The sequence below is a fragment of the Rattus norvegicus genome, chromosome 8 (genome assembly GCF_036323735.1).
Source record: "Rattus norvegicus strain BN/NHsdMcwi chromosome 8, GRCr8, whole genome shotgun sequence".
NCBI classification, from domain to species: Eukaryota; Metazoa; Chordata; class Mammalia; order Rodentia; family Muridae; genus Rattus; species Rattus norvegicus.
In genome coordinates this window covers 115,352,285-115,380,075 of record NC_086026.1, presented here as the reverse complement: position 1 = coordinate 115,380,075, position 27,791 = coordinate 115,352,285, and the positions used below count along the sequence as shown (strand labels likewise).

General features: G+C 44.0%; 2 protein-coding genes and 1 long non-coding RNA gene across 7 annotated transcripts in view; 1 reads left to right on the top strand and 2 right to left on the bottom strand.

The window, feature by feature from the left end:
* Positions 1 to 17,544, top strand: part of Col6a5 (collagen type VI alpha 5 chain) — a 100,313-nt gene extending 82,769 nt beyond the window's left edge. The window contains exons 36-41 of the mRNA XM_008766594.4: positions 720 to 816; positions 2,258 to 2,466; positions 12,176 to 12,862; positions 14,137 to 14,233; positions 14,913 to 15,145; positions 17,150 to 17,544. Coding sequence (XP_008764816.2) covers positions 720 to 816; positions 2,258 to 2,466; positions 12,176 to 12,862; positions 14,137 to 14,233; positions 14,913 to 15,145; positions 17,150 to 17,169 — 1,343 coding nt within the window. The 3' untranslated portion in view covers positions 17,170 to 17,544. The remainder of the gene's footprint in view (positions 1 to 719; positions 817 to 2,257; positions 2,467 to 12,175; positions 12,863 to 14,136; positions 14,234 to 14,912; positions 15,146 to 17,149) is intronic.
* Positions 1 to 27,791, bottom strand: part of Rpl29 (ribosomal protein L29) — an 893,235-nt gene that overhangs the window by 569,602 nt on the left and 295,842 nt on the right. The window lies entirely within an intron of this gene.
* On the bottom strand, positions 334 to 27,791 carry LOC103693167 (uncharacterized). 4 transcript variants are annotated; one of them, XR_594118.4, is made up of 5 exons: positions 27,688 to 27,791; positions 15,058 to 15,217; positions 2,243 to 2,419; positions 1,879 to 2,042; positions 334 to 1,066 (listed from the first exon to the last, which is right to left on the bottom strand). It is a non-coding gene; the product is annotated as an uncharacterized LOC103693167 (long non-coding RNA). The 4 variants fall into 4 exon arrangements; XR_005488447.2 differs by having other exon boundaries at positions 15,058 to 15,202; positions 27,688 to 27,789; XR_010054267.1 differs by having other exon boundaries at positions 15,058 to 27,508; positions 27,688 to 27,784.

Sequence of the window (27,791 nt, the reverse complement as noted above, 5' to 3'; positions counted from 1 at the left end):
AACTAATCAGAGACACAGTCTCATTTTAGACAAATAGAAAATAAAAGTGTATCCTAGAATCAGAGAAATGAAACTCCAGGGATTCTTGGAGATGTTTTCACGCTTGAGTCTTACATCGTCAATAACCAAGGGCCTTGTTTCATCAAAATGTGTTTTCCTGCATGAGAGGAAAAAATTATAGTCCCTGGTACACTATACGGCTTATAGATAGCACAGAAAGAGCTCAAAGAGATGTGTTGTGTTAAAAGCCTTTCTGTGGCCCCCTTTCTCATAGGAAATCAGTGTTTATTGGCGCAGAAGCAAAGAAATAACATCATGTAATAAGACACCGTCTTTTCTATGTTTGAGTGAGTAGTTTAAGTCAGGGAGAAAAAGCCAAAGAGAACCAGAATAGATTGTCTTTCAGATTGTGTTAGCATGGGCATGCAGTACTCATGTGTTCCTGCATTACAATTAGCCCAGCCCTGAAGGGTTAACTTTGAGCCTATTCCCACGATCCCTGTAACACTTTGGTGCCCCCCCTCCCCAAATCCTCAGAAGCTGAAGTTGTGAATGTCATTTCAAGTTATCGGTATTTTCCATTTTCACCGTGGCCAAATGCTCTTGAAATGTGTTACTAACATTTTATTGCCCTGAGAGGATTCCTGTTGGGCCTCTCTTTGCCTAGAAAACCCAATTGCTAGTTTGGAAATCAAACTATAACTTCGTTCCCTCCATAGGCGGATTTAATCAGTACCCGCCGCCACAGATGCTGGAGGACGACTGCAGGCTTGTTGATTCAGAGAGGGGGGACGTGCTGCACAGAAGAAGCCTCAGGTGGGTAGCAAAGCACTTATATTTACAAGCGCTTGTTAATCGACTGATGGGCGTGTGACTGGCTGAAGGCAGGTTGTTAGGCGAAGGAATCTAACAAGGTCTCTGAGGTAAAGGCTCTTCATGGATTCTACTTTCCACAGCATCAGTGTGCTTTTTCCTTTGAAGTTGTTTTTTACATAAAACTGTGAATTTCATTAAATCTTGCCTTTAAAAGCATGGTTTCCTCGTAAGTGTCTGATGAACTTTAACCCTGGAAAACAAACAAACAGTTCACAGCTTTACAAAAAAAATTTTTTTTTTGTATTTAATTAGTGTTCTGCTACATCCCCCTGCCTGAAGAGGGCATCAGATCTCCCTAAGATGATTGTGAGCCACCATGTGGTGGCTGGGATTTGAACTCGGGACCTCTGGAAGAGCAGCCAGTGCTCTTAACCGCTGAGCCATCTCCCCAGCCCCTCACACCTTATTCTTAACGTCACTGTGCAGAGTCTGAGGCTCTGAGCTCTGTTTGCACTGGACTGACCTTGTGTGAGCTCCACCCTTTCACCCGCCAGGTTTCTGGTCAGCAGTCTGGGTTTCCATTCCCTCTCATAAGGTCCCATTTATACTTAATGGTCCTGACCAAAGGGACCCCCTCTGCGAAACTGATTCTTACCCCACACCCTGTTCACAATCCACAGTCTTAGCTCAGCATGGTGTTGCACTCCTAGAACCCCAGTTCTCTGGAGGCGGAGGCAGGAGAATTGTGAGTTCAATCTAGCCTTACTTAGACCATGCCTTTTTAATAACGACAACAATCACCCAACAGATGGTGCTCTTTTTGAACTCTTTATACCTCGTCTCAGGTGCTGTGGCAACTTACTCCAGTATCTCACCTCACTAAATCTAGATCTGCATCTGAGTTATTATTTCAACCTCAAAGCATCCCACACCAGACCTTACAGTACAATTGCACACACAAACATTTTCATTCACGTTGTATCTTACATACGAGTAGGTTGTATCTGGCCCCTCAAATATTGCAAGCATAGCCCTTATTGGTTGTCGTTAGCTGGGGCTTACCAAGCTTGGATCCCTGGCCAAAGCTCTTGTTCCTTAGATATCATCCTCCTTTGTTTGGGGTTTGTTTTTGAGTCAGGGTCTCTCACTGGCCTTGATCTCACGAAGTAGGCTGTGATGGTGAACTGGAGAGCCCCAGGAGTCCACTCAGCTTTTTCTCCTAGTGCCTAGATTCCAAGCAAAAAGCCACTACAGTCAGTTTCTTCATGGGGCTTCTTGGGGACCAAACTCAGGTCTTAATGCTCGCAAACCACACCCTTTACCAACTGAGCTATCATCCCCTTTTCTTTTAATAACGAACCATATTAAAACATTTGGATAATTTCTTTGCACCTTTCCAACTTATTTGGACTGAGCGGAAACTTACCTTTTCTTCATCTAGATTGACGGCCAAGCTGCATGAGGTTTCTGCGAGCAAGAACAGTCCGGCTGGTCAAGAGCTGAAAGCCAGGAAAGACTTGTCTGTAGTGTTGGAGGATCACGGAGGTGACCATTTGGTTTACATTCCAACCCATATGGTAGAGCCACATAAGTTAGCGAGTCACTATGGAAATGACCAGGAGTCTGTTAGAATGGCAAGCCTCACTTCCGGTAAGAACACCAACCAGTGACGGACTATTTTCAGTGATACGGAGCCCTGTCTTTTAATACTAGCACAGAATTAAATAAATTGAGGGCTGGAAATCTAGAGCAACTTAGGATGGCGGGTTCAGTGGCAATTATCACAGCGAAGGCAGTAGGGGACGACAGGTACAGCCAGGGGAGTCTGCACATGGTCTCAGAAACGTCCATGATGCACTTAAAGAAATTAGAGCGTGCAATTCAAATGGTTGGTGCAATGCAGAACAAGAAAGTGCAGAGAATATCAGAGCGAAATGGAGATTAAAGCAACCTCTATAACTTGGCCTGGCCGTTACCCTAGAAGTTTTGCTTACACAAGAAGGTTTATGTTTTATTTTTGAGATACCCAGAAATGTCAGAGTGAGCAATTCCCCCATGGCTTACTCTAAATATTTTAATGTCAACATTTTAATAGCTTAAAACGGACTAATTTGTAGGACAGTAAACACTTATGATACATAAAGGTATCTTATTCTCGTTTGACACTGTGAGGGACTGAAGAGAAGGCTCCAGGTCATGGCTGCTCTTGCAGAGGACCTGAGTTCGATTACCAGTACCCACATGATGGCTCACAGCCGTCTGTAATGTCAGTTTCAGAGGACCGGATGCTCTCTTCTGGCATCTGCAGGCACTGTACACATGTGGTGCACAGTCATACATGCAGGCAAAACGCCCATACACATAAAAGAAAATACATATTTAAAAATAAAAAATGGGGGTGGGGGAATTTCAAACAGACTGCTCAGCCATCCAAACTGTGTTTCCAGAATCTTCCAAAATTTCCATGTGGCCGGAATGTTGGCATTTTAAGTATTGCATCCAGTGTATCATATGCATGACTAGAATATGCAAATATATTTTTAAAAAAGGTGAACTTCACACTGTATTATTGATCTTTGTAGCTTCCTGGATAGCTCTTCTTTTTCTTTTCCTTCTTTTTTTTTTTTTAAGTATAGAATAGAGTTTATTCATGGCATGGGGAGGGGAGCTGAGAGAGAGAGAAAGGCAGAGAGAGCGAGAAAGAGAGAGAGAGAAGAGAAGAGAAGTAGAAGAGAAGAGAAGAGAAGAGAAGTAGAAGAGAAGAGAAGTAGAAGAGAAGAGAAGAGAAGAGAAGAGAAGAGAAGAGAAGAGAAGAGAAGTAGAAGATGGCCATGAACAATTGGAGAGAAGGGGAGGGGAATGGAGAGAGAGAAGGGGAGAGGGGACAGGGCAGGAGCAAGAGCTCTTCTTTTTCTTAGCTTTAACACTTGTGTCCCCATAAGTTTTATGGAAATATAAGGATTTGGACTTTACTTTTAAAATAGCCAAACCAGCAATTGAACATAAAACTTCAAAAACACTTATGGAACTGAGCTCTTTTCTGTGTTGAATGCATCCTCTGTCGCCCCACAGGCATATTGCTTTTCCCAGCTTTCTTCAACTGCATGCTATATTCATACAGCATCGTGTCTAACATTGTCCAAATTCCTGCAAACTCCATGCTGATGTTTCTAAACACTCTCATAATGTCCCTTCAATAAATGAATGTATTTAACTGTTGACCTCTTCGTGAACATGTAATTTGATTCTAGTTTTTGCTGCCACGTATTCAACTTACATATACATACGCTTAAGCTTAAATCTGCATTGGATGGGCAGAGTCGGCCTCCATACCACCCCTGGAATGTCAATCAACCGCTGTTCTGCATTGCATCAGCCTCTGGCCGTCTGCACCGAAGACCTGACCGGTTTGACCAATGCATGCCATGTGGTTGGTAACGGCTATGTGATCACTTACAAATGATGACATACATTCATTTACCAAACCTTTAACTTGCATCAATAATTTGGAGAGTTATTTTCAAATGATTTTGGTGATGCAGTTCTGGTATTTAAATTTTTTTCAATTTAATATTTAAAACTTGCTTATAATAAACCCACCCAGAAACACGAAGCACAGAGTAACTTCATTAAAACCAAAGGGCAGGTTTGCAGGTGTATTGGGTGTGGTGCCTCTCAAAGGAGGTAGTGCTTTTCCCTCAGGAAGCAGGCCTTTCCTGCTGACTCTTGTTTCTGAGCACACAAATGGTTCATAAGTGATGTTCTGACAATCTAAGGACCACCTAGAAAAATCAAGGCCACAAAGAACAGCTGTCCTATCTTCAGAGGAAAGGATGAAATCTGTTTTAAAGTTGTTCCTACTTAAATGAAAAGAGGTTCTCACAGAAAAACAAGAGAATTGTAAGGGTTTCTGTTTCCCCGTGGCATGTTAATGGCGTGCAGTGGTGTGTACAGACTGTGCCTGCCTCCCCTGCTTTCCTCACCCTGGAACCCTAGCCAATGACCTCACCAGACAGAGGGGAGGACAGGTCTGGGCGCTGGAGTGAGAGGAAAGGGTTCATAGAGTACAGCCAAGTCCTCTGCAGATAAGCATGCACTAGCACAGTGGGGCTGGTTGAGTGTGTCTGTCAGGCCAAACAGGCTGCATTTTCTTTCCTTATCAAAATTCTGCAGAATTTACAATCATCAGAAGGATTTTTGCAACCCTAGGCATTTTCTTCTTGTGTACTTATAAAGATTAAATTCGTGAGTGCTTCAAGTTGTTGCAAACTATGCAAACTATTCCATTTTTACCCCCCCAGACCTGGTGAGATTGTCATGTGTTAGCATGGCATTCTGTACAGAGGAACTGAGGCATGGAGAAGAGCAGGTGTCACTGAATTAACAGGCAGAAATAAGACTCAAACTCCTAAGACCTGTCCATTAGCACCGCTCTGCAATGCCCACTGGAGGAAAAGGAAGGCCAATTTCATTTATGTCATGGTATACTTTTAGAAGAAAATATTCTTTGGTGGCTTCTGTCAGAAGGAAGACCAATAGACTGAAGACAACTTTCTTCTAGTCAGGTCCCTGAGCCTTTCTCGACCTGGTTAGTGTGTACTTTACTATTTATGCCCTACCCTGCTGTTTGATGACTCCTTCTTCTGAAATAGTCAGTCATTGCGACAGAGTTTGGATAGGTTCTGTCTCTACTTCTAGGCTTTCATTTTTTGGCTAAATCACTGGACATCTCCAAGCTTAGGTCCGCTCAAGTATGAATTGGGAGCAGTGGCAATCCCAGTCTCATGCTAAAGGACGATTTGATGAAGAGAAGGTATGTGGAGACCTGAACCCAAGACCCGAAGTGGATGGACACTCAGTTTAGGACCAGGCAGCAGAAACTTTGTGGGTCAGTCAGATGTTGGGAAAATGTTGAACTTGAGCAATACCAGCTGTACGGAGCTCTAAGGCTCAGTGGTTAAGAGCTTGCTGCTCAACCCGGGTTTTGCTCTCATCACTCATGTGGTTCATAATCATCCAGTTCCAGGGGACCTTGCACCTTCTTCTAGCATCTTTGAGCCCCAGGCACGCAAACACACACCATTGTTAAAAAGGGAAAAACCAAATATTGTTCACATAAATAGAACTCTGTACATAATTAGCCTCATAGCTTATTTTTAAAAACCCCATGAGGGTTGGGGATTTAGCTCAGCGGTAGAGCACTTGCCTAGCGAGCGCAAGGCCCTGGGTTCGGTCCCCAGCTCCAAAACAAACAAACAAACAAACAAAAAACAAAAAACAAATAAAAACCCCATGACTAAAATGTGAGGTGGTGGCACAGGCCTTTATTCCCAACACTTGGGAGGGAGACGTAGGCAGACGTCTGAGTTTGAGGCCAGCCTGGTCTACAGATCAAGATCTAGGGCAGCCAGGGCTACACAGAGAGACCCTGTCTTGAAAAGCAAACAAACAAAAGGCAAAACAAAACAACGATAAACAATAAATGCCAAAGAAGATGGAAAAAAAACCCATGGCTAATTTTAGCACTAGTTAAATTCCAAGACTGCCCACTAGATAACTCTCAAATATCTAGGAGATTTACCACAAGTGTCATGACAGACAACCGTACGGGTTCAGCGTACTCATCCGGTCCAAAGGGTTCATGCACCTAAGATGCTCCCTGCGCCCTAAATTTCCGTTCACACTCCCTACTTGGCTCTACACTGTAATGTCTTTGGTTAAAGTTTGGCTTCTCTCTGGGGCGTACTTCCCAGGAAACCTGACCGCATCATTCCTTCTATCCAAGTCTTGTACGTGGTAGTGAGCCAGATATCACTTCTCTGCCCTTTTAACTCCGTTCTTCCACAGAACTGAAGGCAAGAATTTAGTTACATTAACGGTTGTGAGCGAATGTTGAGCATTGCTGCGAGCTGTGTGCATATTTTATTTAGTCTCCTGCCACGTTTTCTTAAAGGTGAAATAGATCTGAAGCCTGAATCTTCCCAAATTGCATGAATTTAGACTCAGAACAATCCTGCCTTGGGTTGGACTAGATTTTAGAGTTTTCAAAGCACGGTCATCTATATTTAGTTTCTTTGATTTTTTTTTTCATGAAAGTCTAAGTACAGAAGGAACCTATTTTTAAGGGTTTCTTGTAGGTGGTTTGTGCTTCTTTAGAAAAGGATTTGTTGCTGGGTGCTTGGGGGAGGAGATGAGATTTTAGTTTATTTATAAAAAGAAAACTAAAAACGAGAGTGATATTTCTGAAATGGAATGGCATTTCTCTACTCTGGTCAGTCGGTACTTCCTCTCCACCATAGCCTCTGTGCAGTCATGGCCTCTGTGTTTATGGATGTCTGCTGGTTGGCTCCTGTACTGGCTGGTTTTGTGTGTCAACTTGACACAAGCTGAAGTTATCACAGAAAAGGAGCCTCCCTTGAAGAAATGCATCCATGAGACCCAGCTGTAAGGTATTTTTTCAACTAGTGATCAAGGGAAGAGGACCCAGCCCATTGTGGGTGGTGCCATCCCTGGGCTGGTAGTCATGGGTTCTAAAGAGAGCAAGCTGAGTAAGCCAGGGGAAGCAAGCCAGTGAGTAACATCCCTCCATGGTCTCTGTATCAGTTCCTGCTTCCTCACCTGCTTGAGTTCCAGTCCTGACTTCCTTTGGTTGATGAACAGCGATGTGGAAGTATAAGCTAAATAAACCCTTTCTCCCCCAATTTGCTTCTTGGTCATGTTTTGTGCAGGAATAGGAACCCTGACTAAGACAGCTCCTAAAAAGACTGATAAAAGCTGGAAATCAGAGCTCATGCTCATATTACACGTAATGATCAGTCAAGTTCAGAACCACGAACTCCCAAAAGACAGAAATGCCCATCCTCTTCTCTGTACAGTCCCTCACATGCTGCGGCTGTGATTCTCAGAGATGGTTTGACAGTGCTGTGCATTATGTAGACTGGCAGCAAAGGGCGCGACAGGATGCACTTCCTGTCCACTGATCAGCCGTTTCATCAGGCCTTCCACCTGGACCGAACGTTCAGTAAGAGCTTCAAACTGGGTTTCTGGTGGGGAATGGGAGGCCTGCACATCTCAAGCAAGCTTATGAAGTGCTGAATCCTGTTGGTTTCTATAAATGTACTAGGAACCTAGTACAAATGTGACCGGTTCTTTATGCTTTGAGAGAAGGAAGCAGTCCTGTACCCTCCATCTTCCAATGATCAGTATTTCATAACAGAACCTCCTAGGGTAGAATAGAGGGACCAAATCCAGCATAAACAACAGGGAAAGAAATCCACACAGATGAGTCAACAGTTAAAACAATGGGCTGGACAGATGGCTCAGTGGTTAAGAGCACTGACTGCTCTTCCAGAGGCCCTGAGTTCAACTCCCAGCAACCACATGGTGGCTCACAACCATCTGTAATGGGATCTGATGCCCTCTTCTGGTGTGTCCGAAGACAATGACAGTGTATACATACACATAAAATAATTTTTTAAAAAGTCACCTGACTTTAGGAAGCAAAAGTCTGCAGATCCTGGGAGATAGAGACAAAGGAGGTGAGCAGCTCAGATTCTCCAACTTTCCTGACTAAGATTCTATGTGAAGTGAGAGAATTTTAGGTGAGCCTCATGAGTTCTCAAAGAAGAAAGAGAACTGAAGAGTTCAGGGAGACCAAGACCTAAGGTTCACAGGACAGAAAAGAGAACTATACAGAGAACTCCAGAGATCTGTAGATGCTCTCCTGGCACTACTCACCAGAGTACAGTGCCTGTTTATGTGGTGGTGGCGGTGCGGGCATGCATGTGCGTACATGAGCGCACTCTCACAGAGGACACTTGGTGTCCTGCTCAACCATTTGCTTTACTCTCTTCATGGTCCCTCACAGATGGAGCCAAGGTGTCAGTCAGTGAGCCCCAGAAACCTCTTGTCCTTGCACCCCACAGTGCTGGGGTTACAGGCATCATCATATCCAACCTTTCACCTGAGTGCTGGGATTCAAACTCAGGTCTTTATGCCAGCATAGCAGGAGCCTTTACCCGCTGAGCCATTTCTCCAGCGCTCATCTGTAGAGATGAAAACCACAGTATTGGGAGGAACAGTAAACAAGCCAGAAGGTCAAAGCAGGCAGCTTCAATCTGACAAAAGGAAAACAAAAATAGCAGCGCACTTGAAAGATGGCAATGGAAATTACAAAGGAAAAATGTTCAATAATTAGATGTAAAAAAATCAGTGAGTTTCTATAGTGTCTCCTAATATCTGATAGAAAATGAAAGAACAGGCACATGGTAACATTATCAGCTAATGTAAACTACTTGACACTTCCAAAACAATCTACCCAAGAGCGGAGTGTACATTTTTTGAAATGTTCTTGAAATACTTGCCGAAATAGACCGTTGTGTCCATGTGTTAGAAAAATGTTTGAGAATGTTAAAGGATTCAAGTCACAGCAAGTATATTTTCTGACCCAAATAGAACTAAAGTCAAAACAATTAGCAGAAGGATCTTTGAAAAATCCCCAAACCTTTAGAAAGTAAAAAAAAAAAAAAACACTTTAAAATAATCCGTGGCTGAAAAGGATTTCAATAAAGAAATCAGAAATCATTTTGGAAGGAATACAAATGAAGCTGACATTCCTGGTCTTCAAGACCTCAGTAGAGCATAATTAGAAGAGAATTTTAATATTAAATGCTTACTGGAAAAAATATGAATAGCTTCCAATCAGTTATTGCAATTTCCATCTTAAGAAGGCAGAAACAGACAAGCAATTCCAGAGTGGGCCGAAGGAAGCAATAGCATTTAAAGTCTCAATGAACAAGAAATGATAAAAACAAACAAACAAACAAACAAAAAAACAGTAAAGCCAAGAGTCAGATCTCTGAGGTTAATAAAATCGATAAAGCTATAGAATCAGATTCACCAGAAAAAGTAGACACCTATAACCAGTGTTAGCAAAGAGAGAGGAGGCACCTTCTGTGTTCTACAGCATTCAAAATGATAACAGGAGAACGTGATGAACCACTGTTGCATATAAATTAGACACAGTGTCTTACAGTATGAAAATCACCACAGTTCATTCAAGAAGAAATAAGGTAACTAGCTTGTCAAAATGATTGAATTTGTACTTGAAGTTTTCCCATGATTTTACCACGATTTCAACAAGTTTTCTCAGAAATGATGAATATCAATTCTTTTTAAAAAGTATTTCTTTGAGACAGGGTTTCTTTGTGTAGCCCTGGCTGTCCTGGAGCTCACTCTGTAGACCAGGCTGGCTTCCAACTCAGAGATCTGCCTGCCTCTGCCTCTGGACTGCTAGGATAAAAGGCACGGACCATTACTACATGGCCATGAACACCAATTCTATACAAACTTTTCTAGGGAATTTAAGAGGAAAGACTATTTACCAACTCATACTTTGAAGTCATGTTACTTTGATACCAAAAACAGACCAAGAAAGTACATGAAAGGAAAACTATATTCAACCATTATTTTTTTTAAAAAATTAGATTTATTTATTTGTGTGTGTGGGTATTTTATCTGCATGTGTACATGTGTGTAGTATATGTGCCTGGTACCTGAGGAGGTCAGAAGAGGTTATTAGATTCTTTGGAACTGGAGTTACAGATGGCTGTGGGCTACCCCGTGGGTGCTGGGAACTGAACCTGGGTCTTCTGGAAGAGCAAAGCCACTAGACCTTTTTTTTTGAGACAGTATCTCACTATATACCTTTGGCTGGGGACTAACTATGTAGACCACACTGACCTTGAACTTAAAGAGATCTTCTTGCCTCCTGAGTTCTGGGATTAGAAGAGTATACTACAACACCTGATCTAGACCACCATTCCAAATTAATATAGATACAAAATATTACTCTAAAAAGGGATTTAGCAAGTCAAATCCAAGAATGGACAAAAGGGTAGTGTGGTTTTTGCCCCAGGTTCATTGAACATTCAAAAGCCTGTCTAATAAAGCATTTCCAATGTTGATAAAATCATTTGTACTAATCATGTGTTTGTTGCATCCTATTTTGATATTAGCTTTAATAGCATTAATATAGTTTTGTGGGTTCATTTATTGTTTGGAGACTAAATAAAGCATTAAGTGTGAGAGCTTCTATTAACTGGTTGAGCAGAAATAGGAATCAGCACAGCTTTTGCCCGTTAGAAAGCTACTGATTGTGTGAGTGAGCTTATAAACACACTTCTTTAAGAGAGAAAAGGGACATTGGACGTCCACTTCCTATCTTACAGAGCTGATAATTCTCCCATCTCCCTAGCCATCCTTCTCTCCCAGGAGTGTAGTAAGCTTTCACAATCCCACAGATTTAAAGCAATGTCACTGGGAGTGACAGTCTTCAGCAAAATAACTTGCATCAGAATGTAAACCAAGAGGGATGGAGAGATGGCCCAGTGGAAGGGGAGCCTTCCTTGAAGCATTAGGGCCCAAGTCAAATCCCCTGCACTCATGTAAAAGTTGCACATGACAGCATACAGATGTAACAGCGTATGGGTGGGGTGGGATGTAAGGCATGGAGACAGGTGGGTCCCTGAGCTCTCAAGCCAGCCAGTCCATCTAGCTGCAAAAACAAGGGCCAAGTTCAATGAGAAACCGGGTCTCAAAAAGGTAATGTGGAGGGTGATATAGAAAAACACTCAATTCCAGTGTCCAGCCTCTCTACATGCACACACATAGCAAGTATAGTTACACACACACACACACACACACACACACACACACACACAGAGAGAGAGAGATGTGTAAATTGGAGTATTAATTTCTTCTCTGAGAACGCTTTATAGAAAGCATGTTAACTGATTTAGCAAGTGCTTACTGATCGCATTTGACCCCAAGTTCCTTCTCTAGTCATGGGCGTATGCCGTATCTTACATAGCAGCAAGGTTCTAAAGTCAGTACTGACTTCCAGCTGTCCCATAATGTTGCTTCATGGATGTTGTTTTTATCTACCATATATGCCAGCACGTGGGTTGTAACTTTGACATCTTTACTTTCTCTTGTGTTTACTCCTTATAACTAAACAGTCAGTAGATGTGAATGCATGCTGCAGGCTTTGTAGCCATGAGGAAGAGCTAAAACTAGGGGTATATTTCTCTTCTTGCATTTCAGAAATACCCAAAGTTGGTAGCAAGTAGATTTTCTTTGTGACATTTGTCAAATGGAAATAACTTTGCACCAAGTGAAAAATGTCTCTCAGGACAAGTACAAGATTGATTAGTGTTATCTGCTATTATATTGATTAGTTATGTCTGTCATGGTGTGGGAGTGAAGAGTAGTAAGATCCCATGGGCATGTGTTTACATTCTTGTCTTAGAGTTTCAAGTTAACCCTTTCACTATTAGTGACTAAAGTTACTCTGTTGCAGAACATGAAAATCATAGCAGAAGAGAACTGAGTCTTGCTCAAGAGCCTGGAGATGCTTCTCCTCAAGAATATTACATGGATGTGGCTTTCCTCATAGATGCTTCTCAACAAATAGGACATAATGCGTTTACAGAAGTGAGAGCTTTTATAACTTCAGTACTAGATTACTTTCACATCACCCCAGCTCCACTGACCTCTGTCTTAGGAGACAGAGTGGCTGTCCTGACCTATTCTCCTCCAGGCTATCTGCCAAACACGGAAGAATGCCCAGTCTACCTGGAATTCGATTTGGTCACTTACAACACTGTACACCAAATGAAGCGTCATCTCCAAGAGTCTCTTAAGCAACTCAATGGAGATGTTTTTCTTGGGCATGCCCTTCAGTGGACAATTGACAATGTCTTTGTAGGAACACCCAATCTGAGGAAAAACAAAGTTATCTTTATAGTAACTGCAGGGGAAACCAACCCGTTAGACAAAGAAGTTTTAAGGAATGCATCTCTGAGAGCCAAGTGCCAAGGCTACTCCATATTTGTATTTTCCTTCGGTCCTGTACACAATGACTTGGAGTTAGAAGAATTAGCAAGTCACCCCCTGGAGCATCACTTAGTCCGGCTTGGTCGGGTACACAAGCCAGATTTGGACTATATCATCAAGTTCATCAAGCCATTTGTTCATTCAATCAGACGTAAGTCACTCAAGCTTCTCTCCTTTCTTGCTTTATTAATGTCTCTGTGTGCAGTCAATCAGCTCACTTAGTGCATCTCATTTTCGTGGCGAGTGGTAGGATGGGAACAGGAGGAAGTAGAGAATCACAGAGAAAAGCCTGTTCACATTGTTGGGTACTGCTCCTCAAATAGGTGAAAGATTTCCTTTAAGCCTGACTTCTGAACATTTGCTAAGAGTTTGTTTCTCTGACTGGCTACATCAGTTAATCTCCAGTATAGCTCTCAAAGGGAAGAGTTCAGATTCCTTTTCTATAAAGGAAAATCTAAGGTTTGGATACATTAAAAAACCTGCTCAAAAGCTCATAATTAATGCTGGTGAATTCTAGTCTCAACCTCACACATTCTGACCCCAGGATTATGTTCTTTTCTATTAAGCTGCACATTAGTTACTAAACCCTTAACAAAGTGTACTACTATAATAAATAAACCCCCTACCATGTCACTGCCCTCTACTTTCCCCTAGGACATCTGGTCTACCTTGTCATTATTAACCAGCTTCCATTCTGACTTGAATTTTTATTTATGATTTTATAGGTACAGATATTTTCTAGAGTCTCTCTTCTAGATCTAGTTTAAATGCAACTACATAGAAATCTGAAATGTGCCTTCCACTGTGGCACTCTGAGGGTAGCTGCTTCAGCTTCTGTCTTTGGCACTGGTATGGAATAGGCTGAGTTTTTAGAATTATCAGACAAGTCCTGGTCTGTGCTAGAAACCCAGGGACAAAGCAAAAAGCCATGCCGTGTGGTTATCTGCAGTGGCTGAGAGCTTGTTAGGGTCACCCAGGATTTTAGGGGTTCTGGTACACATGCAATCCCAGGACTCAGCTTAGAGCTAGGAATCATGGAATTCCAGCAATATATTTACTACTGAGTCAAAAACAATGCCTTCTTTCAACCCCAAGGTAGAAATAGGGAAGACAACTTCGATAGCCAACAGAACCTACTAGGAAAAGCCTTCATTTGTGGGGTGTGGGGATAAGGGGAGAAGAGATAAAAGGAGGAATTCAGATATGTCCTTGTGGGAACTTTTAATTCAATTATTGCTGTATCTCATTAACTTTGCAAGAACGAGGTCTTTCAATGCCAGCATGCCAACCTTTGCCAAGACCCTCCGAAGATTAATTTGTTTTTGAAGAGACTTCCATCCCCAGGAAAAGATGAGCTGACTTTTTGGGTGATAGGCATTATGTGGGAAAGTAAAAACTGGACTAAGAATTCCACTCTGTTTCCAGGTGCTATCAACAAATATCCTAGCAGAGACCTGCAAGCCAAGTGTGCTAATCTCACTTTCCCTGGCCTGGAGAATGCTGGCACAGAAGACAGTATATTGTGAGTTAAGAAATTTCAGATATGGGGAGTATGGTCCAGGAAACAATCCTTAAGAATGCGAAGTGATAGCTGATCCAGTGTTAGTAGGTCATAATCTAAGAATGTGAAGTCATGGCCTTTGCATTTCAGAATGCAGGATTTGGGCTGGCAAGGGTTTTTGAAATGTTGTGGTGATCCCATCACTGGCTAGCCGAAGACAGAACATTATCTGTATTATACAGGACCACATTTCATATTACAAACAACCACATATGTTGCTTTTATTAAAACTATCTCATATTGATAACTTCATAATGCAACTCAGATTGACTAGTGCCCAAGTAAAGCTTACAATATCAAAGGCTGGAAGAAAAACTTGACAAAGGAAACATCCTGCCTTTCAGAAAGCATGTGTCAGAGCTGCAGGGACAATTCTGACTTTGCAAAGCAAAATCCCAAGTCCCCAATAAAACTTTAGTGATGAAAACAACATTGGTGTGGAATCCTAAACCTCTGAGACAAATATGTGTTTAATTCTCCTTCCAAATATTAGAAAATTGCCCCTGTATCCACAGCCCCACTAGGACTCTTCCTGTCACGTGCGTGTGATAGATTTCTGTTCTGGTATGTGGCTAGATTTGCACTTAATCTTATAAGGGACTTGGGTAATCACTTTAATTACTTTTCTCCTTCACCCTAGACTCATCCCTGAGGTATATCAAATCGAGTCAGGAGAGAGTGAGCTGTCTGGATACTCCGGTTCTCAGGAGCAGCCTTTCTTCCTCCTAGGGAAGGGTAATGATAACGGGTCAGAAGGCACTGCTGATCTCATGCAGCACCTGTACCTGCTCTTCTCCTCTGGAGAACTCATGGTGAATGATGAAGAAGAGCCGTGTTCTGAAGAGACCTCAGCTCCAGCGAACGGCAAGCAAGGTAATCTGCAGTGTCCTTGATGGGACCCTGAAGTACTCTTGTCCGGCTGGTCTTTTCCTGTGGAGATGAAAACTGAGAAGCCGAGAAGATGATAATAAAGAAACAAAAGAGCTGCTGCTTATCCAGGAACACAGGGAATGCCCTGAGATAAGAGGGCAAGGGAGATAAAATCTGAGGTAAAATCTCGGAAAGGTAGGAAGGGAGCTGATTGTGTTCAGAGCAACCAGAGAAGAAAGTAGCTCTGAGGATTTGGTATGGAGTCAGGGAGCTGGGAGGCGGAGTGAGAATGGAACCACCACCTTCCAGGAGCTACATCCTTGGGCAGGTCGGGAAGTTTGAAGCATATGAGCCTTTTACAGTTGGGATGAAATCCTATGCTGGAAGTGGGACGGAAGTAGAAGTTTAAGGAGAGAAATGAACACTGTAAATTATCTGACATAAACATATTTTATACAGTGGATAGCTGGTATCAAACCACTGTGGGATTTGGATTTTATTGGATAAGTTAAAAGAGAAACATGGCCATGAATGGTGGCGTCTGTTTGGGATTCAAGCCCTCCAGAGGTCTAGGCAGGAGGGTCAGGAGCTCATGGCCAGCCTGGGCTACATGAAACCCTGTCTGATAAAAGAAAAGAAATATGGAAGTGTCATTGAAAAGCATGTTAAACTTTGTCATTGTTGTATGTCTGAGTGTGTATGATGTGTATGTATGTGAGTGTGTCATGTGGGGCAGGGGGTGGGTAGAGGTCAGAGGACCCAGTCTTTTCTTTTTGCCTTGTTTGGAGGAGGAGGAGGAGGAAGAGGAAGAGGATAAGGAGAAAGGGGAGGAGGAGGGAGAGGAGGAAGAGGAGGAGGAAAAAGAGGAGGAAGAGGAAGAGGAGGAGGAGGAGGGAGAAGAGGGGGAGGAGGAAGAGAAAGAAGAAGAGGAGAAGGAGGCGTGCATACCCCAGATTGGCTTTGTTGCAAGGTTCTGGGTTATTCTCCTGTCTCCAACTTCACCGTAGGAATGCCAAGATTCTAAATGCCTGCTTCCACACTGGGCTTTCAAACATGTACTCCAGGGATTGACCTCAAGTTAGCAGGCTTGGCTTTTATAACATGCTGCAGTTACATACTTTTAGTGACTTTTAAATTGTTAAGAAAATTTAGATTTAGGAATTTAGTAACTTTCCAAGGTGCAGGGCAAAAGAACATGACTTTTCCCGTGGAGACAGGTACTTAGCCATCCTCCCCTGAAGCTCTCCCGGAGCTGACGACCTACATCCATGACATCTATTCGTGGAATAGTCACAGGAGAATCCATCAAGGGGTGGAGGAAGCTTCCTAGGGAAGGAGTAGAAGCTGACTGAGGTGCTATCTCAGCACTGTCCCATAGAGGGCAGCCCAAGCCTGGGCTGGTAGGCTTCTGAGTTAGGAGGCGGAGCTATGCGGATCAGAGGCTGAAGTTGGGTCTTCCTCCAACCCAGATCCCTGATGGATGGACCGAGAGCTGCTATAGGGCAAGGTCATACTTCTCAGGTACTCACCGGGCAGCCTCTGAAGGGTAGTAGGTGCTGGCATGAGCAATCAAAAGCTTACCAGGGGGAAGTCAGGAGCAGGTAGATGGGGGTAGGGGAGGACTGCTGTCCTGTAAATGAATGCTACAAAAAGGCCACCTGAATTCTGAGTAGACCCCAGACATTGCACACAGTCATTACCCTCTTCAAATGACTATATAGTAATTCTATCTACTAAAGCCACTAAGCAAGGAATTTCAAATCATGGGTAGACCAGAGAGACTTGTGTTCCCAGTGCTATATATTGCACAGTTTTACCAGTGGTCATGTTTTTCTCCATGGACCTCCTAGATCACTCTAGGTTGGACTTTTAGTTTGACTGTTGAAGCCAGCAAGGGTTATCATTGTTTCTTGTATTTGTTTCATACCTGGCACCTACAGGGATAGGCTTGGGAGGAATTATCCAATATCATGATGCTAAGAGCAGGGTGTCTGTCATGCTTTACAGATGGTGAAGATGCGAGATGAGTTTGCAGGAGGGAAGCGTCCTCACTGGCAGATGAGACTCCCTGCAGTGGTGGTTCCAGCCAAAAGCGTCAATCACTTATTAGAAGGGCAGGGGCAGGAACTAGAACTAAATGTAGTTCTCAGTCCCAAACCTGAGGGAGAGACCTTCAGGATAGAGACATCGAGGAACAGACCTTCAAAATTAGGGCTGCATTTCATCTCTCAGAAGGAATGGAAACACTGAGCAAGAAGAGGCCACAGGTTTCCCCATGACAGCTTGGCCCACTCACTTTGATCATTTGGATGATTGTCTGCCCAAAGAAGATTTTTGTCACAGTCGTCACCACATCTACATCTCAAATTAGACCCCCGAATAAAAGCAAGTTGGAATTGGAATGCCCCAGGATTGTCTTTTTTACCCATTTATACAACCCTAAACTCATGGGCTTTGGTTGTCATGGGATCCTGAGATTACATTTAGCAGTGATGACCTGTAGTCAGTGGGTTTTCTTTACCAGGACATTTGTAAAGTGGCAAACTCATAACAAAGCAAAGGGGAGGAGAGACTGCTTTACCAACTACTCACTCACACTGGGAACGCTCGATTTCTGTGATAGTGTGCTTTGCAGCCTTGTCAACATAGGACTATGGAAACAGAGCCATTCTTAGACAATGTATCAAGACAGTCTCTAAAACCAACCACAGCAACAAACCCAACTCTAACCCAGAAACTTACTCTGTGCATTCTCATTACCTATAGCGTAGCTCAGACCCTTTAGAATACAAGCCTGGGAAAGCACACTAAACCTCCTTAGGAAACACACACATCCAGAATAAAACACAGCAGTAGTGAATTAGTTACACACTCATTCAGTTTAACGTGGGAAGCACAGGCAGTGGAGTGCTATTTAGACATAAAGAAGAGTGAAGTCATGAGATTTATGGGAAAATGGACAGAAAGTATAGGCTTTTGTGTTAAGTGACATAAGCCAGCCTCACAAAGAAAGATGAGTATTGTATGTCTTTTCCCATATGTGGAGTCCCAGGACTCTGGGGGATTGAGAAGGTGAGAAGTAAAATGGATTTGGAAGGGGAAAGGGGAATAAAAACAGTAGCAGAGGAGGTGAATGTTCTTGAAGTCTTATGTGCTGTCTGGAAATGGCATAATGAAACCCATTATTTTGCACAATTATTATATACTAATAAAATTATTCAATTTGGACAAAGCAACAAGGGATTGCCAGATCAATGACCGTGCATTGTGCGAAAATGAAATGAAATGTCCCGGTGGAATAACACGTGGACAATTTTGTATTTGTTCCACAGAATTTTCCTTACTGTGACTGTTGTCATTTACACAATTTAAAAATAACACAGTCAGTTAATTTTAAGTAGCCAGTTGGAAATTTCCAAAACAAAGTCTATTTGTTTAATAGTTTTGCTTCTCTCTAAGAACTTTGTCAGCGTGTTTTAATAGCAGCATGAAGGTTACATCAGATCCTTAAATCTGAAAGTGATGGTGTCAAACAGTATGAACCAATAGGCGCCAGGCTGCCAGTGGAAGGTTGTTACAATGCTGGACAACACTGAAGCGTTATCTCTTCCATATAACCATATCCTTCAGCTCAGCAACAGCCCCAGCAATAGGTCGCTCTCTAAAGCATTCACACGTATACAAAGAAACCACACCATGCTATATGTTGCAGCAGAGTTAAAAGCAACCATGTATCCTAATGTATCATATGCAGGTAACAATACTTCGGGGCAGTCAAACCAATAAACTTGAGCTGCATTCATAAACATGTATGAGTCTCACAGATAACATTGAGCCAGAAAAAGTTGCAATAAGATACAGTGTGGCATCACCCATATATTTAAAAGCCAGAGAAGCAATGCCCCTGTGTCCTTTATGACTACTGAGGACTCTAGGACAGCAACAGGAGAGCTTCAGAATTTAGTGTCAGGAAAATGGACACTTCGTGACATCTAAAGAATGGCCATGAAGGAACAAGAATATCCCATCATCCCCCACCTTGCTCCACAGCTGGGGTGGAGTCTCCTCTTTGCAGGGATGAAGGTGGGACTCCAGGGAAGTGGATCAACACAGGCCCTGGTAATGAGTCTTCTAGCCCCTGCAGGCCGATGGCCTAAATAGACGAGAGACCTGAAACTTGCACCGGAACTGTCATTGGAAAGGAGTCTCTTCCATCTCCCCTAAGCCAAACGCCAGAATCCACAGTGGGAAGAGGTGAGGTGGGGCATCTAATTGGCACCATGATATCTTATTTCTTCTTATGGGCCTAATAGAGACATTCTTTATACGTGTTTAAATGATTGGTAGAACATAGTTTAAGACAGAATAACTGAAGTCATGAGAACAAAAGCAAATACAAAACTCAAGTATATATTTAAGATCATGTCAGGAATTAGAAAGGAAATTAAAAAATAGCGATCAAGTCTCATTCCCCTTGGAGAGTTTGCAGTAAGCAATGGTCCTCAGAGTTAGTGCCATTCAAGAGACAGTTGAGCAGTCACATGTGTAGTCATAGAGCGGTCACACACATGAGTAGTCATTTGAGGCTGTGTAGAGCACAGCACAACTTGATGCATATAAGAAGCAAGCAGGATGGGTTGGAGAGACAGCTCAGCCACAAAATCAATTGCCTTGTAAGCATGAGGATCTGAGTTCAAGCTCTAGAGCCCCTGTAAAAGGGGCAGCCATTGTGGCAAATGCATGGGATCCCAGTGTAGGGGAGGCAGACAGATGTATTTCTAGAGCTCAGGCCATCCAGACTATTTGGTGAGCTCCAGGCCAGTGAGAGACCTTGCCTCAAAAACAAAAGCAACACACACACACACACACACACACACACACACACACACACACCCCACACACACACACGGGGAGAGAGAGAGGGGCAAGGGGAGAGGGGGAGAGAGAGAGAGAGAAGGTAAAGTGGATAACACAACCTAAGGAATGACATCTGAGGTATCCTCTGGCCTTCACATGTACAGCTCACATGTACATACATATGCACTTACACACTCACATGCACATATATACTTACACAGTCACATGTGCATATACACTTACACAGTCACATGTACATATACATTCACACACTCACATGCACATATACACCTACACGCTCACATGCACATATACACTACAGACTTACACACTCACGCGCACATATACACCTACATACTTACACACTCACTTGCACATATACACTTACACACTTACACAACTCACATGCACATCTATACTTACACACTCACATGCACATATACACTTACACACTCACATGCACATAGCTAAGAGCAAAATAATGGACAAGCATTTCAGTGCAACTATGAAGAGCTTCCTGAATAAATATATATTTTGGCCATTTAAACCCAAAATATCTGTCTTAACTTTATTTATTTATTTATTTACTTACTTACTTATTTGTGTGTGTGTGTGTGTGTGTGTGTGTGTGTGTGTGTGTGTGTGTGCGCACTCCCTCGAGTGTGGGGAAGGGATTATTGTAGCTTACACTTTGAGGGTACCATTTATGATGGAGGGACATACATGGCAGGAAGAGCTGAGGAAACTGGTCACCCCACTCCCCACCACATCAGTAGTCACAAAGAAGAGGTCAGTGCTGTTCTTTCTTTCTTTCTTTCTTTCTTTCTTTCTTTCTTTCTTTCTTTCTTCCTTCCTTCCTTCCTTCCTTCCTTCCTTCCTTCCTTCCTTTCTTTCTTTCTTTCTTTCTTTCTTTCTTTCTTTCTTTCTTTCTTTCTTTCTTTCTTTCTTTTATACAGTCTGGGACCCCAACCCAAACAATGGCTCCAGCATCCTTCAGGGCGAGTCTTCCCACCTCCGGTAGGCCTCTCAGGTAGACACCTCTACAGGTGGGTGATGGTGATTCTAAGCTGACAGTGAAGATTAGCGCCACAGCAGGGTAGCCCCGCCCACTGTATATTTCCTGGTCCCGGGGCCACTCCCTCTGCGCTCTCACTGTGTTCTAAGGGTCCATGCACTTGTGGGTGCTGCCAGGATCATCTCCACGTGCCCCATCACACTCCCAGGGCGGTCCCTGGCACTTGGTGATGGCAGAGCAGAGCCATCAGAGAAGACACACATGGTTTAGGGTCAAGGGGAGCATGGCATGAATGACCACAAAGGCCACACAGTTAGAACTGTGCACCGGAGACGGGGACATGCCCGCAGGACCTGAGCAGGGCTATGCATCGGCCAGTGTGGCAGGCCTGGAGGTTGGAGCTGCAGACAGTAAGGTGAGCTGTTGAAAAACAGATTGTTGTTTTGCCCCCCTGCCCTTTTTTAAAAGAGCAAACTGACTTTAAAGTTCTTGAACGTTCCACAATATGTAATCAATTTGAATCTCCTGAAAAGGAGCCATGGTGTGTGCTTTATTAAGAAGCCATTTTGCCAGAAAGGTTTGTTCTTTTGTTTTTATTTGTTTGTTTTGTTTCTGTTGGTTTGGTTTGGTTTTGGTTTTTTGCAGAAATGACCCATTAAGCCCCTGCAACCTTATATGACATGAAACGGTGCACTTAGAACAGCTGGTCAGAATTATAGATGACTAAGAGCCCTGTGATGTCTCTGGAGAGCCTCGTTCGCCATGCCTAACTGTGCTTCCCCACTCTTTGCTCTGAGTGTGAGCCTTGGGGTTAAACGCTGCCTGGTGTAGCTGGAAGCTTGGACAGGTCCTGTTCGGTCTCTTTGAATGGAAGCCCCTTCCCACGTCTCTAGAGGAACCGGTCAGTACCATTCACCTGCTGCTGGAACTGTGGTGATCTGACCCCAGGTCCGACATTGTCAGTGTCTCGTTTCTTCTGTAGTTTTCTATTGCTCACTGAGAGAACACCACATTAACCAGTAGGAACTCGGGCCTTCACTGGCAGACACCTAGGATTAAACGGGGGAGCCGTATGTTGTAGATTATACCCTGTTGGCCTCTCTTCTTCTTTCAAGACTTTGGTTCCCAAACAGAATATGGAGCCTGCATTGAGATTTTGTTTTCTTTTTTTGTTTTTTGTTTTGTTTTGTTTTGTTTTGTTTTTTCTGGAGCTGGGGACCGAACCCAGGGCCTTGCGCTTCCTAGGCAAGCGCTCTACCACTGAGCTAAATCCCCAACCCCTTGTTTTCTTTTTTTAAAAAACTCTCTTAGTTCTTGGCCTCTACACAAAGGCTGCTGATAAGGAAGTGCTCATTGTTTGTGCTGGTGGTTTGGGTCTTGAATATCTCCCCAAAGACCCGTGTGGTTTTGGCCTGGTCTCCATTTGTTACCATAGAAAAGCAGATGGATCTTTAGGAGGTGGGGTCCCAGTGGGAAGATGTTAGGTCAGATCTGGAAGGGGATATTGGGGTTCCCCTGAGGGGTGATTGGGGTCCTGGACTTCTTTTGCTCTTTACCTCAGCTGCCATGAGGGGAGCAGTTTCCTCTGACACGGCACCTGTCGTGATGTCACAGGGCCAAAAGCAACCCTGCCAGCTGCTAACAAACTGAGACCTCCAGCAATAAGCTACTCATCTTTTTAAGCTGCTTATCTTCGGATATTTATCCCGGCAACAGAAAGCTGACTAGCACAGACGGGGGCTGCAGCTGTGCAGGGACTGGCTCACAAGTGGACTGATTACAGTCTCTTTCAAACAAACAAGCCAAAAAAAAAAAAAAAAGATAAAACTCCAGGATGATGAAAGTTATGAGAACAGATTAGTAAACAGCACAGATCATCTCTTACCAGTTACTAGCATTCCTGCAAAACAAAATGGCCTCCTCTAGCACGACATGAATTAACCTGCAAATGTCCTGCTCATGGTTCTAACCACCCAAGTCATAGACCAGAATGTCAGCATCATATGGGAGCCTGGAAGAAATGCAGAACTGGACTCTAACCCATGTCTACTCTGCTAGACTCTGCACTGTAACCAGATCTCCAAGTGACCGGTGTGGTCATGTGACGCTGAGATGTCCTGGCTTAGACATCACTGGCTTGAAGTTCTGTGGAGGGGCAGACACGCCCTGGAGCTCTGCAGTTGTGCATGGCGTGGCATGTGAGCATCCACCATGGGGCGTGGTCTGACTAGGACTGAGTCAGTAAGAGATTTTGCACTTTACCATGGAGATGCTATGGAGACCATGGAGCAGGAAACTGCATCTGGAGCCTCAACACAAAGGAGAGGCCTTTGGTCTGAATGAAAATGACTAGATACAACTGGGAAAAGCAGAAATTTTAAAGGAATCCAAGGAGAGTGGTTTTTCCTACCTCTTTGTCCTCAGAAAGGGTCTGAATTACAAACACATTGTTTAGAAGAGGAGGGGTGGGGACGAGGAGGAAGATGGGGCAGAAGGTGAGGAGGAGGAGGGGGAGGAGGAGAATGGGACAGGGAGGTGAGAAGGAAGGAAAGGAGGAGTGGGAGGAGGGAGGAGGAGAGGAGTAGGGGATAGGAAGGGGAGGAGGAGGAGGGGAGGAGGAAGAGGAGGAGGAGACAGGAAGGTAGGAAGACGAACCCAGGGCAGTCAGGGAGAACCTTGCATGCTATGCAGATTTTACTCTGGAAGCACTGAAGTGCCCCTGAGGATAGGAGAGGGATGTGGTTAGACTTGCTTTGAGGTTGGAACTGCTTTCTGCAGAAATAGGGAATTGTAGAGGGAGAGAGAACCAGCCACAGGATTATCAGTTTTTCAAACCTTCATCAGTTGGTTTGGACAGAAGACGACCAGGTGGCTAGACCTTGTTCCTACACCAGATTGTCGTGGAGGGCTTGGGCCCACACAGGTCGCAGCCCTACCACCCGAGTTTCTGAGTCAGAAGGTCTAGATGTGGCCTGCATATCCTCATTTGGAACAAATTCAAAGAGGATGCTGATGTGGCTAGTCCCTGGCCTGACCTTCGAGAACCATTTCATTAGAAGCTAAATGGCTCTCTCTTTTCACAGCTTATGAGAAGCCTAAGCCTTCGAGGGGTTCCTTAAACTATGGGTAGCTGGACCTCATCTTGGGGAGCAGCTTGACCATGGGCGTTTTTAATGCTCCCAATGATTCTAACGTGCAGCTAAGCACCAGCAGAATCCAATTTACTATATTAGGGTTTCAGGCAAAGGAGAGATTTTGTGTTTCTTAAGCTTAGTAGAATTGTTTCTTAATGCTCCTCTTGCTCTAAGTCCCTCACTTATATGTATGAATATATAGTGGGCACATCTTAGATTAGTGTAATATATACTGGTGTTATCTAAAAGGACAGATACTAAAGAGGAAATGGACACCATTTCTACAGAAGGGGAAAGAGAAAAAGAAAACAAAACCCCAGATTTGCTGAGTTCTCACTATGTACCAGATGCTGTAATAAGTACTCTATGCACATCTGTTTGTCTGTTCACTCACTCCTCACTCACTCACTCACTCATTCATTCATTCTGTATGTTTGTATACATGTGTGTGCATGGATGTGCTCCTTTGTGAATGCACAGGCACCCATGTACCGGGCTTGATTGTGGAGGTCAGAGGACAGTGGGTGGGAATCAGTTCTCTCTTTCCATTCTGTGAGTCCTGAGGGTAGAACTCAGGTCGTCGGGCTTGGCAGCAGTGGCTCCTCCCATTGAGCCATCTCGCCAGCCTGCACTCCATTTAACTTAACCAACGAGAATAAGATGCCACTGTCTCCATAAATGACAGATCCAGGACTCGAAGAGAAGGTCTCACAGTGCCCAGTTAAGATGGGTTTAGATCTGGATTTGTTTGGTTCTTTCAAAGATTGTGGTTTTTTTTTCCCACGCACAGAAAAACCTGCAGAATTGGACTCTCCCGGTCTTGAGGGGATCACCATGCCACCCATGAAGTAGGGAATAAAAGCTTGGCATAGCTCATGGAATGATTTGATGAAGTCCTCAGCACAGGGCCTGGCATGTAGAAGATTTGCAAACAACACCAGCTCTTATGGGCGACCTCTTCCTTATATCAGTAAACTGATGGGTCTGCCCTAGTCTCCCCTAAAACTCCTTTCATTTATACCCATTTTGCTGCTTTCTTCAGCATCTGCGACTACTTTCCGAGCTTCTCCAACCAATGGCTTTGTCTTATTTTGGCCCTCACTTAAAATCAGCTGCTCCCTTTGTGAACCCACACCCTGCCCCACACCTGCCAGCCAGGGTTGTTCCCCAGCATCCACTGCAGCCACTGACCTATGCCTCTGCCCCGCCGCCCCTCATGGGGTGTTTGCTGTGCTCGGCAATGTCCGCAGAGTCCACGTGAGCGTCCTTCTGCCAGGCCAGCAGGCTTTCTGTCCGGTGAACACGTTTCCTGTGATAAATGGCCCGCTCGGCACTTTCAATACTAATGATCTTTTTCAGCTATTCGACGCCTTATAAGGCTTTAATGATGCATCCCAAGTGCAATCTGGAATCACCAAGAGAGTAAGATTTGTTCTGAGAGCTGGTTATTGGACACGGGATGCGTGTGGCTTGACTTATCGGAACCTCCATTTTTCTCATCTGTGAAATTGGTTTCGTGAGACCTGCCTTGTGGGAAGTGCTTTGCCCCAGCAGAAGCTGGGAGCCAGCTTTAATGACTCTCTCTGTGACACTAGTGATAGATAACCTTCACGGCTGCCCAAGGAATGGGTGTGAAGAACTTAGGGGAGGGATCGTGACCCTTTTGATACGTCTGTCATTAGCAGAGTTGAGTGGCGCATTTTACTTGAGCATTGCTTTGTTTTTAGCTTTAGTGTTTTGAGAATTTCTTCTATGAGTACTATCTATATGAAAGTCATTTTCCTGCACCCTCTCCCCCCAACTCATCCCACATACGCCCCTCCCTTTCAAATTCGAGACCTCTTTTTCAATGACCATTATACCCGTATACATATGTGTGCATGAACACAGCCCTTTGGTTCATTCCATTTGTTCGTATGAATGTGTGTTCGGTGCCGACCTCTGGAAATTGGATATTGATCAGGGTTATGTCCCTAAAGATGATGATGGCTGCGCTCCATCCATGATGTTCCGTTTTAAAGGTGCCTCCCAGCGTGAGGCAGGGGGTTTAGAGTCTTCCAAACATTGGAGCGACATTCACTGTCTGCTACTGTCACCTGGGTGGAAGATGCCTCTGGCCACCTGAAGATTCTCATGTTCTCATTCTCTCTCTCTCTCTCTCTCTCTCTCTCTCTCTCTCTCTCTCTCTCTCTCTCTCCCCCCTCCCTCCTTTCTTTCTTCCCTCACTCCTCTCTCCTTTTCTCCTATTTTCTCCCTTTCTTCCTTCTTTGAATATGTATATGTCTATTTGATCCACATTTATGTTTGTACGTTTGCATGTGTATTAACACACATGTTTACAGATGTGTATGAGCCCTGCGCTCACCAATTCTGGCCAGCCTAGCTTGTTAGCTTGCTCTGGGATCCTGTGGCTCTGCCTCCTGGGTGCTGAGATTACAGGCAGCCGATACTGTCTGACTCTCATGTGGATTCTGGGAGTCCAGACTCAGGTCCTCATGCTTGCTGTACTAACTACGCCATATCCCCAGTCCCTGGTGACACTTTATTCCCTGCCCCACTGTCCCACACATCTCAAACATTTTCTTTTATCTTTTAGGTTGGGGATTGAAGCTAGAGCCTCCGATATGATAGGAAAGTGATCTACTACTGAGTTACAGCTTAATCCTCAAGGATTTGTCATTTCTTCCCCACGGTCCCCTTAAATTCACTCAGTAAATTCAGTTCACAAAGGGAACCAAGATCTCACCAGGGTTTGTCTTAGGTCAACTGAAGGGGGGAAACTCACCCTAAATGTTGGAGAGAGGGGACTGACTGTTAGCATTCATCACTCCATGTTTGCGGGCTGGTGACACGACGTGACCAGCTCCCCACACACACACAAGCCCCACCCCCGCCTGTCATGATGGACTTCGTCCCCTAGCTGCAAGCCAGAATCAACCTTTCTTTTCTTAAATTGCTTCTTATCAAGTATCTTGTCACACCAGAGAGAAATGACTAGTACCGTCTTTCTTTTCTTTTTTCTTTTTCCAATTTGGCAACCCATGGCCTTTAGTTTGGAAAAAAAAAAATTCACTTCATTGCACAGATGTTTCTTGCAGATTGCAATATTCCCTCCTGGTAGGGGTTGGGAGGTGAGGGGCTCAGTAGACAGGAAACTTAAAATTAAAAAAAAATTTTTTTAAACAAGATCTAAGATGCTCAGGAACTTACCAGTTCCAGATGAGAATGGGAGGTAGGGACTGGGGAGGCAGGTTAGGGTAAAAGCTCCCATGAGCGTCCTGCGCCATCTACGCCTGCGCCAGCGCATTTCTTGGCTAAAAGACAGGAATGTCCCTGGGTCTGCCTGAAGCCTCTCTGCAGCTGGAAACAAGAGAGGCCAGAAGCTCCTAAGCTAACAAAGTCCCTTGTTCTGCCGTGGCCAGAGTCTGCAGATACCAGAGCAGGAGTCTGGGTTGTTTTTCTCTCTTCCCGTTTCCCGGAAAGCCCACCCAGCGCATGACTGGAACTGCCCAGCACCTCCAAATGGAAACTGCACATACCTGCTCATTTTCCAGCCTTCCACCCCTAACTAACTTCACTCCGGGACAATGAGGCTCAGTGGTGTCCACTCTCCGGGGCCCTTCTGCTGTATCGTACATTCCTT